Here is a 17988-nt window from a genome sequence, read left to right on the forward strand (position 1 = left end):
CTGATAAATCACATCACAGGCATTTAGTTGTTTTGTTTCCTTGTGAAGTATCGTTTTGATAAACCGGTGAAAACATTAAGAATCATTTGTTTTGAGCAGTACTTAGCAGCAGTGCTAAATCTCTGTGCCGTTACATTCCGTAAAACTGCCTTGGGCATGAGATTACCTGCCCATGGGGAATCTTTTTCTCTTGCATAATTAAAAAAAACTGAAATGAAGTTGAGAATTGAATTGAGAAATGCATTCACAGGAGGGTTGGTTGTTTCATTACAAACCCTCTGTAAACAGAGATAGGCTAATAGACTGTGAAGATTTTAATGAGCACCGACTTATCTTATACTTCATATTTATGCTGAGGAAAAGAAAAGTGTTGAAAGGCTTTTTTGGAAGAATGATTAATGGGCATTTTGCAAAAGTTGGGGAAATAGTTCTGACTGACTTCCACTTCATCACCAAGGACATTTTGTGTCTCTATCCTGGTGTGAACATTTGGCCAAAATAGCCGATCTACATGAAGTTCACATCATCGCAACACGACACGTTGTGAGCTTTTAGATCGGTTTGTGAAATGTAATCATGATTGCATTTTTGTTCTGACATAATTATTATTTTATTTTCTATGCCTTATTGGTACAATAAATATTTGATGAAGGAATATAACATGCATACAGTATGAAGGCCTGACTGGTGGAGTGCTGCAGAGATGGTTGTCCTTCTGACAGGTTCTTCCATCTCCACAGAGGAACACTGGAGCTCTGTCAGGGTGACCATCATCGGGTTCTTGGTCACCTCCCTGACAAAGGCCCGGGCCACCAGCTCTAGGAGGAGTCCTGATGGTTCCAGACGTCTGCCATTTACCAATGATGGAGACCACTGTGCTTGTTGGGAACTTCAATGCTGCAGGTTTGTTTTTATACCTATCCCCAGATCTGCACCTCGATAAAATCCTCCTTTTTACATTACAAACATTTCTTTAAAAAATCCTTTACAATTTACAATTTAGGTATTTAGCAGAAACTCTTAATCCAGAGCGATTTACAGTAAGCAAGGACAACACAACACTTGCACAAACAAGTGCTACGGGCTGAGATGGAGTCTGAAGAGGTGAGTCTTTAGATTACGGCAGAAGATTGGGAGTGACTCTGCAGTTTGCAATGCGGAGTTCATTCCATAGTTTGGGAGCCAGAAGGGAGAAGAGTCTGGGACGTGTGGATACTTTAGGGTAGTGTGTGTAGAATTTGGGGGAGAACAAAAAAACACATTTGGAACAAAAGGCTCCAACATAACAATGTTGAAGGACTGTGAACAGGGCCGCATTAACCGCGGAACTTAGTGGAACTTGTGTTCCACGGCCTGAGCCTGCAGGGGCCCTGTGTGAATTATGTATTAAAAAATATATAAATTATTATTATTATTTTTTTAATTTATATTATTTTATTATAATATTATATATATTCTTACTATTACTTTATAAAAATGTATACATTCGGGCCCTGCTGTGTGAATTATATATATTTAGAAACATATGTTGCTTTAGTTTTAATGTTGCGCCTTGCGCGGCAGAACAGACGCAAACCTCTTGCATACCGTGGCTGGTACTGATGTGTCACTTCTACTTCCTGTAAGTAGACAAAAAAATAAAACTACTGTCGACTAATCTTTAGAAGCGGCTCTTATTTTGAAATCCTCCGCTTTTAGCTTAAGTTTGTTTCTGTTAACCAGTAGGCTATGACTCTTTGGGCCAACGTTCATATTTACGATATGAAAACCAGCTCCTGTGACTTAAACATTGTACAAACTTTGGAAGTGCCGTGTGTTACACTCTTTGAACCCCGGCGCAGCATGGTGAGTTAATCTTACAATGAAGATGTGTGTGTGTGTGTGTGTGTGTGTTTGTTTGAAGTAGGCTTAGACTGTATCTCACGTGCTGTGTTTGAATAATGTAGCTCACGGTTGTTAATGTCATCTCTGTGACTCTGTCTGTCTGTCTTAGTGCTACCATCACTGTGAAAATCTAAATGACATATTCTTAATACATTTGTACTGTGCAAATAGCTGAATAGGATGGAGTAGTAGGTCTACGCTACTGTATTTTAACATCAGTCAGTCATAATGGTGAGCCATAATATTATTTTCTGAGGTGGTAAAAAGGTTGAGAACCACTGCGGTAGACTTAAAGAGGTGGGTCTACTTGCATGATTGTCACATGTTTGGTGGGGATCTTTTTACTTTAACTTTTCAAGTACATTTCAGAGCCTGTACTTTTGTACTTTTACTTGAGTAATTAGTTGAATGAGTACTTTTACTAAAGTCGCTTTAAGTAAAGAAAGTGAGTAGTACGTTTCCCATCTCTGCTGAGTATTGTTTTCTCAATTCTAAACTTGAATTGTTGAATTTCTTATGAAGAATAAGAAAATAAATATGAAACATTTGTTACCCATCTCATCACCATATGTCTAGTAGCCTACGACTGTAATGACCATAAAGTAACCTCCTTAATAATAAATGTAATTTGTAATGATAGACACTGTAGTTATAGCATAGACTGAAGTTGGAAAGGCTGTGCCGAGTGCCTGTGTCGGCACCGATCGTGCTGGCGGTGGCACGTGCACCAAACGCACGTGCGTGTGAACGCACCAAATATTGTCCGATTAATGTTGAGGGGGGGCCTTTGATTTGGTGTAGTTCCACGGCCCTGAGGGGCCTTAATGCGGCCCTGACTGTGAATACTTTCCAAGGACTCATGTAGTTAAAGTGGGCAAACGATGATGAACATCAGTAGTCATTCTGTGACCAAAATAATGTCTCTTATTTGACTTGTTTCTCATCACTTTGTGGGGTAGCAGACAGTATAGCCTAAAGCAGGGCTCTGCAAACGTATCATGGCTGCTTTTCTGATCCACGGTGTTAATTGCTTTCACCCCCTTGACAAGGTGTAGCAAGACAAACGCAGTTAGACAGGAAGCCAGCTACAGCACCACTCCCCAAGGACCATGAGATTGAAGACACAAACCTCATAGGTTATAAAATATGGACTCTGGAGGATAAATCTTTGATCTTGTTGGGGAAAACATCTCTGGTCGAGAATGACAGAGTTCCACCGTCCTTCCCCTTAACAAGCAGTGGTGGTGGAGGATGTATTGGAAAAATAATCATGATGTTGTCCAATGCAGAAGATGAATGCATACCCAGGCCCATGTTTATTCAGAAGAGTGTCACGCAAGCCAACAGCATATTTCACCTGGCAAGGCTTCATTCAGCCCGGCATGTCCTCTCACTCAGCCCATCTCATACCAGAGTACCCTATACATTGCTACAGTGTGAATGCATAGCCTTGCAGGGCATCACAACAATATGTCTGAAAGATATTCAATTCATTTCACAGAGCGTGTTGCTTCTGCCAGAGCCGGGTCCAACACGGAGGCGTGCGTACAATGACAGGAATGGCAAATACTACAGCATGGGCACTGAATACAAGAGCAGGAAACCCAGTATTATAAGGCCCTACTGTATCTTGCGCCGGCGCCTTATACCCTTATGCCTAAATTATTGAGGCATTTTTTACTATTTTGAAACACATTTTAAAATCTACATCGACACGTTGTGAGCTTGTAGATCGGCTATTTTCAAATAGGCAAAGTTTAAATAGGGCTGAAGCGGTTAATGTATGTTTTGTAATAATAATCAAGATCTACAAAGTAACTAGTACAGTAACTACAGTTTAAAAATAATTGTAGTGGAGTAAAAAGTACAGTATTTGCCTCTGAGATGTAGTGGAGTAGAAGTAAAAGTATTGGAAATACTCAAGTGCAGTACTTGAGTATATGTACTTGGTTACTTTACACCACTGCTTAGGGCTTAGGGCAAGATAAGGCTGTGTGTCTATCCACATTTAGCATACGATTCAAGAGGTTTTACCTCATACACATACTGTACAGATATATGTGCAGTGAAATGTTGTGTCAGACTCCACTACACTGTGCTAACAATGACCAACGTAACGTGGCTGTCAGGTGGACGGACACCTTGTATATCGTTGCTGTTGGAGCAGAAACCTCTTTCTCCATATTCTAAACTTTTTTGCGTTTTTTCGAAAATTAACGCCCTACAGCGTCACACAAAAGCATCAAAAGTAGCAGATCTACAAGCATGAAACGCGGCGCGAAGCAACGCGTTTCGAGCTTGTAGATCTGCTACTTTTTATGCTTTTGAATTCTAATCCTGAAAAGTAACATGTTTGGACATATGAGGTTTCAGAGACGATATGCAAAACTGTTACTTTTTCAGGAAATCAGAAACCAATGGATCCAATGTAGTTCTTATTTCGTCACAAGCTCTTGTTAATACTTTTAATTGGTTACATTTTTATAAAAGCCACAGACAAGCATAACCCGCTTTCAACTTGGCTTCCCTATTGGGCATTTTATTCTTTAAAAACATTTATTAAAAATAGCTGATCTACAAGCTCACAACGTGTCACAACATGACATGTTGTAAGCATGGTAGATCTTTTTTTCTTTTGTTTTACTTTTGTGCGAAACTGTCATTCGAAAAAGTTATATGAAATAGGGTATTAATTTATGGGGGGGGGGGGGAAGAAACAAAAATGATGAAATAAGGAGATACAAGGTTTCTGCCCAACAGAGCTGATATAATAAAAACAAGGTATAAAACAAGTAGATAATAAAGGTAAGAATACAACGGTACAGGAACAGATCTTGTCGCCAAGCGACAAGTATAAATTAGGCAATAAACTGAACACAGATAAGAAGACACCGTCTCTCAATTCCAGCGCAGCACAGGGGCGCCACCAAGAGGCATAACACTGTAATTACACTGAAGAGGTCTGAAGATTCTCCACAATACTCTACTCAATGTTACACCATATAATGCTCTGTTTTAACTCTGAGAGTGTAAAAAACAAAGCCAAATGGACACGTAAAGGTCACAGAAGGTATTACCGTTTGACAGTTTTATTCATTTGTTTTATGTATTTGCTTATTTGAACACACTGTAATATAAAAAGCAGCCTGCCTTTAATATAATAATAATAAACTGTATTTGTATTGCACCTTTCATGACTCCAAATGCAGCCCAAAGTGCTATAAAAAAAAAAGATCAACGCATGAAAAAGAACACAATATTAAACAAGATTAAAAACAATAAGATCAAAAGGAGGCAAGATCAACATTAAATAAAATACAAGACAATAGCAAAGAACAAAACATCACTAAGTCACTTTAGAAGGATTACAGACTCTAGACCTATTCAGAAACGTATTAGGCCTAAGATGGCGGCCTGCCAGGGAGGAAAGAGTGGATTATTTTCTACTGCATAGTTCTAGACCATTAATGTGGAAGTGCAGAGGCTGTGTAAAAGGAGAGGGCAAAGAGAGAGAGAGAGAGAGAGAGAGAGAGAGAGAGAGAGAGAGAGAGAGAGAGAGAGAGAGAGAGAGAGAGAGAGAGAGAGAGAGAGAGAGAGAGAGAGAGAGAGAGAGAGAGAGAGAGAGATAGGAAGTCAGGAAGAGGATGCTGATTTCACAGTGCTGCATTATGGGAGATCATACTAAAAGGCTTTCGGGCCGCTTAGAGCATCGACTTTATAACCACAAGCTCCCCAGGTTCAATGCCGAGAGCAGAGAGCTGGGTTGCATGTCAATCCACCTCTCTTTCCTCACCTCTCTTTCCTCACCTCTCTTTCCTGTCTCCTCTCATGAATCAAATAAAGTACAGAAAGGCTGAGAAGAGCTTGTTTGGAAGAAGGAAGTGGAAACAGGGCAGAGGTATTGGCCTGGAGAAGGATCTAGGGATCTAGGGAGGATCCAGTCCAGCGTGTTACCACCAGGTCAAAATGTAATCAGAAGGCAGAGAGAGCTGACGATGGCCGCCAGGATAATTAAGTGCACTGTTCTCCATTATACAGCTGTCTGTCTTTAGAGAGGACCTTGAGGGAAGCCCAGGGACTGATTAGACTGATGCATCTGTCATTGTCTGACAACAGAAAGGAGCTTGCAAATGGACTTCAGAGAAGTAATGACTTTATGTCACCTTTGAGACCATGAATGACTGGACCAGAGTGTTCTCTCTTTGTCTATTCTCAACCTGTTGAATTTCAACCACCCCCAGTTTAAAATCCATTAAGCCACATTTTGTTTTTTTAATCTCTAGTTGGACCCCAATCTACAATGTAAAATCCAGTGCTTATTTATTTTTTATTCTGAGAGGGTACAAATGTGTACCCTCTCAGAGTTGCAGACCCATAAGGGTCCATTAGGTTGGGTCCTGGTCCCCAGACCCAACATTGAGAAACAGTGACCTGTATCACAATAGCTGTGCTGGAACAAGTCATGTCAATAAAATGTTACTTATATAGCACCAAATCACAGCAAGTTGTCTCACAACACTTAAAGGAGTAATTCTGGGCAATATGGACAAAATCAAATACAATATTTTAGACCAATTAACTCATCAGTATTGTAACGATAATATTATATTTTGACAATGATTGTAGAGCCTTTACCTGTAGACTGGGTTGACTCTAGTCTGACATGTGCATGATTAAATTCAATGTCCAGAGCAAGTTGTGTCTCTTTGGATTAACATATGCGTTCTTTCCAGCACTCAAAACCATATAGATACGCAAAAACTCACTTGATATAAAATAACATGGAGCGCCGCCAGCAACACACGGCAAGACATGGTACAAGGTCGGAAACTGTGTGGCCTTCCCTCTCATTGCACACCTGCCCACAATCACCCACTGCCAGGTATAAATTAGAACCACCCACTGTGATTACAATGACGTTAGTCATTAATACCTAGGCCACAACCTATGCAGCATTCATTTAAATAAAGCAAAACTAAATAAACATAAAGATAAAGTGTAATTTGGCTCCAACAATGGTATAATTATTGATGTGATTTGACACGTTGTGAGCTTGTGCATCTGCAATTTTAGAATATTGTTTTGGTAAAATGGGCCTTAAGTGATAAAAACCAGGAACAGAAAACACGAATGCGATATCACAATATTATGATATCCAAAATCCCAGACAATATCTAGTCACTCAAAATCATGATAACAATATGATGTAAAAATTTTGCCCAGCTCTAGGAAGTGAAATTCAAGTTGGAAATCAAGCTCCTAGCTAGGGAAAGCCACTGAGGGAACTTGGTGGAGTTTAAAACAAAGGAATGCAATGTGGAAGGGGGTGTGGTGGTGGTGGGGTGGGTCGGTTCTACAGTGACAGCATGAAATTCAAATGAAGAAACAGTTGAAGTGTGAGAGACATGGAATGAGAAAAGTCCATATATTTGAGCTGAGCAAACATAATGCCACCAGCAGCACGGCCCAAAGCAGAGGCCCTGGGCTGGGATGTGTCTGGAGGAGGGCAGGGGGCTGCTGCCATGTTGATGTCTCAGCGTGAAGCAAAGATATAGGAGGGCAAGGCAAGGCTGCGATGAACCCAGGATTTTTGAAATGCCAACCGCTAATACCAGGAGGGTGCCAAGCTGTTGCTGGTGCTGGAGGAACCATCTCACACACAGAGAGAGAGAGAGAAAGCAGTGAACAAAAAAGAAAATAAATACCAAAAAAATCACACCCAGTGTGAAGTGGGCGGTGTGGTCACAGTGGTCATCACAGTGATAGAAGTTCACTTAAGGAGCATTTCACCCCTGGAAGAAGTTTTCGGTCTTTTAATGAAGTTTAGGAGTGAAGAAACAAGATCCTGGGTTTTTTTTGTGAATAATCTGTGTTTTTAGATATCTAGTAATCTTTGCAATATTCGTGACGTTATTTGCATCATGAGAGATATGTCTCATTCCTTTCCGCACTACATGTTGTCTCGACGCGTCTCAGTCAGACAGCTTCAAAGACAGCCCCAAAGGGTGTTCCCAAGATTCGGTCCAACCTTCAACCTTCTTGCACTCCACCCCTTTGTTTTGAGTTGTAAATAATACCCACCCCTTTTTAGCTATGCGTTCCCCGTTCAGATTTGTATCATGGCGTCAGCACGCATATCTGAGTTAGAGGATTCCATGGAGGAAGATGACTACTTTCAAGTTATGGCTGATTTTGAGATACAGGAGGGCTATCTTTTTGAACCGGAGTATAGCGATGAACAGCTCCAGCGCAGGGACGAGGAAGAGGCGGCGGCGGCGGCTGCTGCTCTAGCAGCCAGGCAGGCAGCATTAGCTGCTGGGGCGGACGTGGAGCAGCCACGGGTCGGTAACACTTCTTGGTGCCTGTGCACCAATTGCATGCCCATGGTGACAGACATCGAGTGTATTTGTTGCCACGAATTCCCCCGTGCGCAATTCCTGCTGGATGAGCTGTTGGATGAGCAAGATGCCAGGGGGGTAACAGGGCAACCGATATGTACAACTGTGCACAACAGCTTTGCAATAAACATAGATCGACATAACCTGGAACTCTACTTCAAGATTCCCAAAAAGAACTGGGAGAATCAACCAGAACCAAAGGGGCCAAATGGACGCATGTCTGACGAGTAAGTAAACATTGCTGTAAAGTAACCACTATCACTAGCCCTGAAACATGACTGTCATACCATGACAGTCATGGTGCCGAGTCCCCCTGGTCTAAAGTTGTGTTCGATTTTTTCACATTGCCATCTCTCACATAAACATAAACGTTCAGATTTCAAATATAAAGTGCTTACCACCGAGCCACGGATGTTACAAGGCGACGCGGACCGCGATGAGTACCCGTATCTCCCGTATTGTTCAATAAAAAGCATTTTAATCCCATCGCCGGCCATTTTCTTTTTTGTTTTGTAATGTATCAGAGTGCAATACACATCCCAACCATTAGTGTCGCATGGTTGAAAGTATCGGAGACAATTTGGAGAAAATGGCCGGCGATGGGATTAAAATGCTTTTTATTGAACAATACGGGAGATACGGGTACTTATCGCGGTTCGCGTCGCCTTGTAACATCCATGGCTCGGTGGTAAGCACTTTATATTTGAAATCTGAAAGTTTATGTTTATGTGAGAGATGGCAATGTGAAAAACAACACAACTTTAGACCAGGGGGACTCGGCACCATGCGTCATGTGAACCATGGCTAGCTGATGAAGGTACATGGAGCCAATTACGCGTCCTGATCTGATTGCATTGTTGCCTCTTTTGAAATAAAATAATAAGTAGCCTGTCCTATCCTACACGAGGGACACAACGTGAGTGCTGGCATCAATTATTTTATTAGCTTATGAATTGTAGACTCCTGGGTCGTTATAATGTTCCAGGTGGATAATATTCTACCCAGTGTGTGTGCATTTTACATGTCAATATTAGGCTACTGTAGGTCTGTATTTACTGTAAGCATTGAAGAGTCAAATGGAAAGATCCGTGGTAGTCACAGGAGCATGAGTGTATGGACAATATTCATTCAACTCAACTGTTTTAGGCCTACATGGAAGCTAGATACAAGTATTATTCGTGTACAAAAATTGGAAAATGGTGAGGTGCATAATGAGGTGTTTGTATTATTTTAGCTGTCATTCTTCTGAATAGAGGTGGAATATTCCAGTCCATGTAACGGTAGTCTACCGATCTAATCAATGATTAGTAATCATGTCTTTTGTCAATTATATCTTTCAGTCAGTATCGTTTGGTAGCCTACAGGCACTACGTTGAGTGGGTGTTGCAAGGAGAGAAACTTGGTCCAGGAGTTCGCATCGTCTTACCGGCCTGCGTCATAAAAGCCGTCAGATCCGCATACCCATCACCAACGGGACAATACCGTGGATTCCAGCAAGTCCGTGAGGCTTTTGAAGAGCTATGAACAGCCCCCTTTAGTTCTGGTTTATTTTTCCAGGTTATGTCGATCTAAGTTTATTGCAAACACATATACACATATCGGTTGCCCTGCTGGTCCCCCCGTGGCATCTTGCTTATCCAACAGCTCATCTCGTCTCCATGGACATGCATTTGGTGCACAGGCAGCTGAAATCCAGCACATTTTTTTTTCTTCATATTTCTTATTTGTTTTGGAAATAAAACTAAGATTGTTCACATTTGGTTGCAATATTCATTGAAGGTATGCCTATAATAACCATTCATGAGAAATGTACATTTCATTACTTGGCCAGTATTTTCAGTTTGACATATTTGTTACCAATTACAGCTGTGGGACTATAATGTACTTTTGAACCATCATTAGACATATCTGGTCTGATGTCTCATTTGGCACAGAATTCCTTTTAGCATGTAAGTTACATAAACAGTGTACGTCATGAGTATACTGTCCATGTTTTAGTCGGAGATAACAGTGAAAACTGCCCAAAAACAGAGTTATTTGTATTTGGTCACATGTAATGTAGCAGGGGAAGCCTATACTGTTATCAACTTGGTGTTAGTGTTCGCATATTCAAAATGATATGGTGAGTAAAAACCAGATTACAAAGTAAGCAAGTCTACTAGCCTGAGTTCAATATTATCAAGACTTATCACAACTTTGTGGGATGATAAATAACACTGGTTGCTGGTTGCATCTTACAGTACATTTCATAGCTTGTATATGAGCACAATGTAAGGGACACAGCACACAGGTAGTAGGTTTTTCCTTTTTACTTCCATATTGGCACATACAAGGATTTTCTCTGGAGCCGGTGCATTACACAGTAGTATGCAACATTCTCCATTCACTCAAAATGTAAACAAGCAATGACAAGGTAAACAGTTTCCATAGTTTCAGCTTGATTCAATATTCCAATTGTCACACCTTGATTGACAAGTACATAATAGTAACATTCTATGTTTTGGTTCCTAAAATGATAGCAGCAATAATATACTGTGCACAATGCCTGGCTGTAGAATAAGCATAAATGCACTCAGACAATGTTATGCCAAAACAGTGTGTTGGTATTCAACTGTGATCATACCCACTTTGAAGTCCATATATTCATTTCTGCTCAACTTTCACGTGCATGAGGGGCCTTCTTTCAAGGACAGTTATTGTCACATCACAAGTTTACAGGTGTGAAACAATGGGTGAAACGATTGCAGTTATAAAATATAATCATAATAGATGAAGAAGTGATAATGCCTGTGTGACGTCCCACGTAGCCAGAGTGATTTAGCAGCAGGGCTCAGCACTCAGCCTGATGATGGAAAGTGTTCTGCCTTTTTCAGCACATCAAGGGTGGCCCATTTGAGGTCCTTGGTCATGTGTACTTGAACTTCAAGTGTTGAACAAAGCTGCTATCATTTGCAGTCTCCTGGGAATTAGAAAATAGCCATAGACAAAACACAAGGAAAATGGTCAGATATGTGAAATGTTCCCAATATGAGCAGATCAAATGTATGGACACATAACGGTGCAGGGTTCAACTAATGACAATGCAGGCATGCAAACAGCCCCGAGGTGAAAAAGGTGACAACATGTGTTTTTCTTTGGGGTCAGGTGTCACACAATTGCCCTATTTGGGTTCAAAAAGGTGACTGTAGCTGAAAAGTGACACTTTTGCATGTCTGACAATGAAATAAGGCAGCACAACAAGGAACTTGAAATTGCTGACCATCTCCACTGCGACACCGTCGATGCACAGGGGAGCAAGCTCTCTTCCCGGCCTCCTGTAGTCCATAATCAGCTCCTTGGTGTCCTTCATTGAGTGCGAGGTTGTTATCATGACACCATTGTGTCAGTGATTTGAGCATATTCCTGTAGGCAGTCTCTCTGTAAAAAATGTATCCCACGATTTTGTAACCCCATTTTTTACACCCAGTGCCAATTGTCTATGTAATCCTGGGCACTGCCTTCCCTCTGCCAACCTAGGGAGGCCAGGGCCGAGCTCATGCCTCCTTCAATGCATGAGAGCCAACTGACCTTCTTGTCACCTGACAGGGGAGAGTTTCCCTGGTTGGATGTAGCGCGTGGAAGGAACACGTTATTCCAACCATTTCCTTTCCCCTCTAGGGAGGGTACCTACCCTAGGGAACACGGGATGAACATGCAAACTCCACACAGAGGCCCTTTCGCCAACCCCACCTAGGGTATGGGCACTGATGACGTGGAGGAGAGAACATGCCCCCAGCGCCCACAGCGTCCCCTGCGGGAATCCTGTAGGCAGTCTCATCATCACTGATGAGACCCATCACCGTCATCAGCATGGTCACCAGCAACTGCATCAGAATATGACAGGAGAGGTGTCACTGACTGGCAACATTTTTGGGAACAATCAAGGAGAACACTAGAAGCTTCACAACATGCAGGACTTACCTATTGGAACCGACTCCGACTTCTGTCAAGTAATTCCTGCAGTGGGGGGGCAGGTGTACGGGCAATGTTGGGCGGAAGGTCCGATGGTTGAGGCAGATTGAGTGAAGATGTCGGGGCCTTGTACACCACACTTGGGTCCCGGCGACGCTCAATGACCAGCTGCATTAGTGCGCGTCTAAAGCGGTAGGTGCGAGGCTTATAAATCTTTTTCTCCACCCACGTGCCTGAGCGCCTGCAGTTGACCTTCTTGTGACGCGGTGCACCTGAATAAAAGGAGGAAAAAAAGTTTCAACAAGGACTCACCATTGAAAGTCTGCTGCAAGTGTAAAAAAATATGTCATATATCTGCTCCTAAAACACACCTGTAAGAGTAGTGGCTTGCCTTCTCTTTACAACATTCTCGTTGTGCTCCATAATGGCAAGATGGCCTCTCTCCTTCATCCCCATGTAGGAGAATGACTGGCGTTTCGGGATGTATTTCAGCAGGGCACTATGGAACACCTCAAGCTCACCTGTGTGTTGTAACATGAAAGCACACAAACATCTACTGTAAACCAACTGGTATGTGTCATTTGAAAAGGTGTCAACTTGACAATCACTTATGATTGCTTATCGCATTCAAGGGCTAATTCCTCACCAGTATGCTTGAAGAGGCCCATTTGTCCAAGGTCCTTTAGGAGCCTTTTGTCCTGGACCAGGGAGGACAGCGTCTTGTACGATGCAGACTCCCTCTGCATCCACATCCTCTTCCGTCGCTGCTCTGAGCACAGTGGAAGATGATGGCAGCTGTGCTCATCGTCACCCTCTTTCCACTTGTGCTCATCACATACATGGTGAAGAATGGACAGCCACCTCTGCTCCAATAGCTACAGTATTGTGAATATCAGTTATTGACTGCTTGGTAATGACTGGCACAATGGAAAGAAATTGCAACTGTCTGAGAACAATCCAGAATCGTACTGCTGGCGATCCCTCACCTCTGTGTCACCGTCACATGTTGAGCAGGAAAACCACATGTGGTTATAAATGGACCTTTCAAGAACAACAACATACACAAGAATAAACAATTACACTGAACAAATGACATGTTTGAAATATGCGTCTTCTTTGCATAAAGACTCAACACTCACATTGTCCAGCCACGCAATACGTCCAGGGCTTTTTTTTTGCTTCTGGTCTTCAACTTTTTCAGGAAACCTACACACACACACACACACACACACACACACACACACACACACACACACACACACACACACACACACACACACAACATTGTGCCCTGTATTGCATGAAATTACATGTGCTGCCACAACTATCTGATGATAACATGAATAGTATATAGTGCATACAGCTTTGAACCAGAGCCAACCTTTAGCTGTGTGCCATACGTCAAACTGATGTTCGATCTCCGGGTACTCGACTCTCATCAGCTTTCGGACCGAGGGAGAGCGATCTGTAGCGATCACGTCCACATACAACCCCATACCAAGCAGCTCTGTAAAAGTAAGCAAAGTTTATCTATGAAGTGCTTTTCAAAACATAGTTACAAGGTGCTGTACAATGACCCACAAAATGAGAAAATGTAGTTATAACAAGGCAGGCAACATAAGAGCAATAAAGCATATGAGAACCTGTCAGTCCACGCCTGAAGCCCAGTGGTTCCATCATAACAGAGCTGGAGGCTTCTGTGACCTGGAAGGAGGAGCAAGAAACAAAATGCAGCAGTACAGAAAGTTATTTCAGTAACAGACCATCCTGCTGTGAACACAACATTTCAAAACATCAACATTACCTGAACCAGTTCAGTGTGAAGAATCTCCTTTGTGTCCTCCAACATGAAGGTGTAGTGGCAGAACTTGGCACTGAATCCAGGAGAGTCGCATCTGGCATCTCCCAGGAGTTGTGGCTCCTTAGTAGGACTATATTCTATGCCTTCCTGCTCAAAGTAGACTCGTGCCAAGAGTCCTCTCCTCTGCTGCTGATATAGGTCCTCAATGGCAGGGTGAACATAGGCCTTTTGAAGTTCATGAAAGGTTGTGACACCAAACATTTGCAGTCTCATGGTCTTTGCCCACGCTGCAATCTCAGTGAAGCTGCACCCCGTGAAAACAACTGCTCCAGCAACTTGTAAGTGGACCTCTGGCATGCCCCTGACATCCGGCGATGACCTCCAGGTGTCTGTGTGGCCGTCAGTGCACCGCCACTTGACGTTGAGCTGTGCACCAACATAGTGCTTCTGCACATCTGATTTTGCGATAGATTTTCCACACACCTGGCAGAATTTGAAGAGGGACATTATCCTCTCCTCATCCACGAGCACCTTCCCACCCTTGAGCACCTTCCCCTTCCCATTCAATGCCGCCGCCGCCTCCTCCTCCTCCTCCTCCTCCTCCTCCTCCTCCTCCTCCTCCGTCATCGTCTCAGGCTCGTAGCGCTCATCCCCCAGGTCACACGCCTCCACATCGGTCTCAACTTCACTGGAAAGTTGTCCTGCGGTCTGAATGAAAACCATGACTTGAAAGCAATCTCTTTCATATGGAAGTATGATTGTATTCAAATGACAACATTCCAGATGTTCATGTCAACATTTGCAGACTTTTCATTGCATATTTTCTATGGCGCTAGAAGTGGATGACACCAGAGTAAAGTAGTTTTTTAAACAGCTAGGCTAACTTACAGATTGACTTGCCCCTGGCACTGCCACTGGAACAATGTTCAGCGACGTTGACGGTTCCTCTGTCTGGATGAGAGTAGAAACAGCAACATAGTGTTATGTCCAAAAAATACATGATCTATTACTACATTCAAACATTTGGACAGCTGTGTGAGGCCTGGTGAGGAATGGTTTAGCGGTACAATTCAAACAATTTATCAGATTCTGTTGTCCAAGCAATATAGAAATTATTTGGTCTTATATTAGTTTGACTAGTTTTTATTTTCCTGATCATGTTGCTAATGCTATGAAGAATGTCACACTCTTATTTCACTGTAAACTGTGGTGTGACAAAGTGCATTCTGAAGTGTAAGATCAGGGTAAATGGCATGACACTAGTCAGCAAATGGAGATGTACTGTAAATGGAGTGAAAATAAAATCACTTGCTGTAAAACATCTGGCCCCCCAGATATGTGGCCCAGTTGTAGGGGAGGTATTATTGAACTATTTTCCAACGTTGTAAAGCGAATTTGAAAAAGGAATTGACCTTTTCCTACAGATGTACAAACAAACTGTACAAAAGGTTTACAGTTGGGTTTTTCACAGCATGTATTGAAAAAGACGTTTGGGAATAGGTAAAAATGAAAATACAAACCCGAAAAACAAACAACTCAGATGGGCAAGGAAATATTACACCAGGCAACTTCGACACATGCAATAATAACGATAGCCATTCATATATACCCATTGTTATGCTACGCGTAGCTATGTTTGCTCAATGTACTCAGATATAACCATGGATCACACGACGGTCGTGAAGTCATCTACATAAACGTTCAGATTTCACATATAAAGTGCTTACCCCATTGCCACGGATGTTACAATATACATCGGGTGGGTCTAAGTACCCGTATCTTCCGTATTGTTCAATAAAAAGCATTTTAATCCGATCGGTGGCCATTTTCTCTGAATTGCTTTCAACTATGCGACCCTATCGGTTGGGAGTTGTATTGCACTCTGATACATTATAACTATGATAAGAATGGCTGCCGATCGGATTAAAATGCTTTTTATTGAACAATACGGAAGATACGGGTACTTCTGGGGGCCCGTACATAATTGTAACATCCGTGGCCATGAAGTAAGCACTTTATATTTGAAATCTGAACGTTTATGTAGATGTACGGGTTGTAAATGCAGAAAGTACCTAAAAACCTGGTTGAATTTGCGCCATGACGCTCGTGACAGACGAACATCATGCGAACCATATGGCTAGTTTCAGGGCAATACTAAAGATATTACCGTGATCCGATCAAAACAAAACAGTGCTATGACTATTACAGTAACTTGGTATACCTGTGTTCGACGCCTTTTCGCAGGCGAAGGTCCGACTGACTCGGCGTCGTCCAAGTTGATGGAAGGAACCGCGGTGGTCGACAGTACTGGTCGAGGTTTTCGACCTCCCATGAGACGATACCTCATCTGGTCACATTCATACTCCTCCGGGTTGAAGTGTAAACTACACACTCTCATGTTCTGTAGCTCCCTGAGCGGTGTGCTGTCGTTCAACTTCGGGTTATTCATTGCTCTGACCCACTTCTTGCAACGCTCTGGATCCTTGACTGGAAAGGTGAAGGCACTAACTCCACCAGGATGATTCTTCCTTTTAGTAACTGTGCAATGTGGTACTGCACAAGGCGGTGTCATGTTTACGATAACTGTCTCTCAATACACACCAAGAAACAAGTCACCTCAAGACTACTCTGAACTCCTACTCTACAAATTGAATATGGCGCTTCTTGAGTTTATAGTACCCACGCATGCCCAAACATACCCAGGTGGCACCGGGGTAGCCATGTGTTGTGGGCAGTGCCAGAAGGCTCTGTGTGGGTGTGTAGATGATATTACGTATGCAATGTGGGTGGCTGCGTTTGTGAACTGCGCCCCGTCGGAGAGGGTGGGTGCGCAAAGCATTCTGGGAGTTGAAGTTATAGGCAGTGATACGCTGTGGTCCCCCTGTGGTCCCCCCTGTGGTCACCCCTGGAACTTCTTCCAGGGGTGAAGTGCTCCTTTAAAGAAAAGTAATATTGTGGACCAACCATTGTACACCCCTAACTTAAAACAAACATAAATGTGTTTTTTTTAAGTGCATAGTCCTATTTTTAGGGCTATGCACATGTGTCATGTTTCACTAGCCAATCACAGTCCTGAATAGACTGTGATTGGCCAATCACGGTGCAGGGTTAGGGGGGTACAATGGTGGCCAATAACAGCGCAGGGTTGGGGGGGTGCAATGTCCAAACCTCACATATAGGGGCGGTTTCACCGCCCAAAAAAACATTTGATGGGAAACAGAATATGGATATTTCTGAATTAATCTATAACACCTGTCACTTGCATTACACGATTAAGCAACGTTCTGCCTTTAAGGCTATTTGTTTTATATTGCACTGAAGTTAAATACAATCATTGTAATGCGATGCATTTGTATGTGACTTTGTTATGGTCCAAAGGTACAAGATGCAGTCGGCTGTAAGGTATTTTCATATTTTCAAATCTGGCCACCTTTGAAAAAGGGGGGGGGGGGGAGCTTATTGTAATTGTATTTTATTTGTATTTTTTTTCGACATGGCTCTGCAGGAGGCTAGCTGTCTATAACAGGGTTGATGTGTGAAATATGAAAATCTAATTTGGGCCTGCCATGGCAGGCATTAGTATAATTATATTATTCATGCTCCTTCCCTGTTACCGTGAACTGCAAGCAAAGTGCTATTTCAGTTTCATATGTTTTATTTTCAATTGCTTAATTTAAAATTGTATAACTCGAGTTTGCATTTTCTCCCCATGTCCCCTAGGGTAGGTAACCTCACAAAAAACATGCAGTAATCCTGGTCTCTATACTGCCTCCCACTGGTCAGGCTGATGGAGGGGAAAAGGAACTGGTTGGAATAACGTGTTCCTTCCACATGCTACGTCCTACCGGGGATACTGGCTTGCTAGCTCCTCATGCATTGAAGGATGCAAATGCAAAGCTCAGTTCTGGGCTCTCCCAAGGCTGGCACTGGCAGAGGGAGAGTAGCGCTCAGGAT

At 42.6% G+C, this 17988-nt stretch overlaps 1 protein-coding gene across 1 annotated transcript; it reads right to left on the reverse strand.

Moving 5' to 3' along the window:
- Positions 1-12087: 12087 nt before the first annotated feature.
- On the reverse strand, positions 12088-16606 carry LOC308087551 (uncharacterized protein; the record flags this gene model as incomplete). The annotated part of the gene is made up of 11 exons (XM_080431501.1): positions 12088-12145; positions 12243-12505; positions 12605-12754; positions 12880-13108; positions 13220-13274; positions 13373-13439; positions 13615-13740; positions 13877-13937; positions 14038-14517; positions 14923-14985; positions 16256-16606. 10 exons carry the CDS (start codon positions 16604-16606, stop codon positions 12243-12245), a joined length of 1845 nt encoding a protein of 614 aa, XP_080287627.1. The 3' UTR covers positions 12088-12145.
- Positions 16607-17988: the final 1382 nt, after the last annotated feature.

This window comes from Gymnoscopelus braueri, assembly GCF_963280865.1.
Source record: "Gymnoscopelus braueri genome assembly, chromosome: 1".
Lineage (NCBI taxonomy): Eukaryota > Metazoa > Chordata > Actinopteri > Myctophiformes > Myctophidae > Gymnoscopelus > Gymnoscopelus braueri.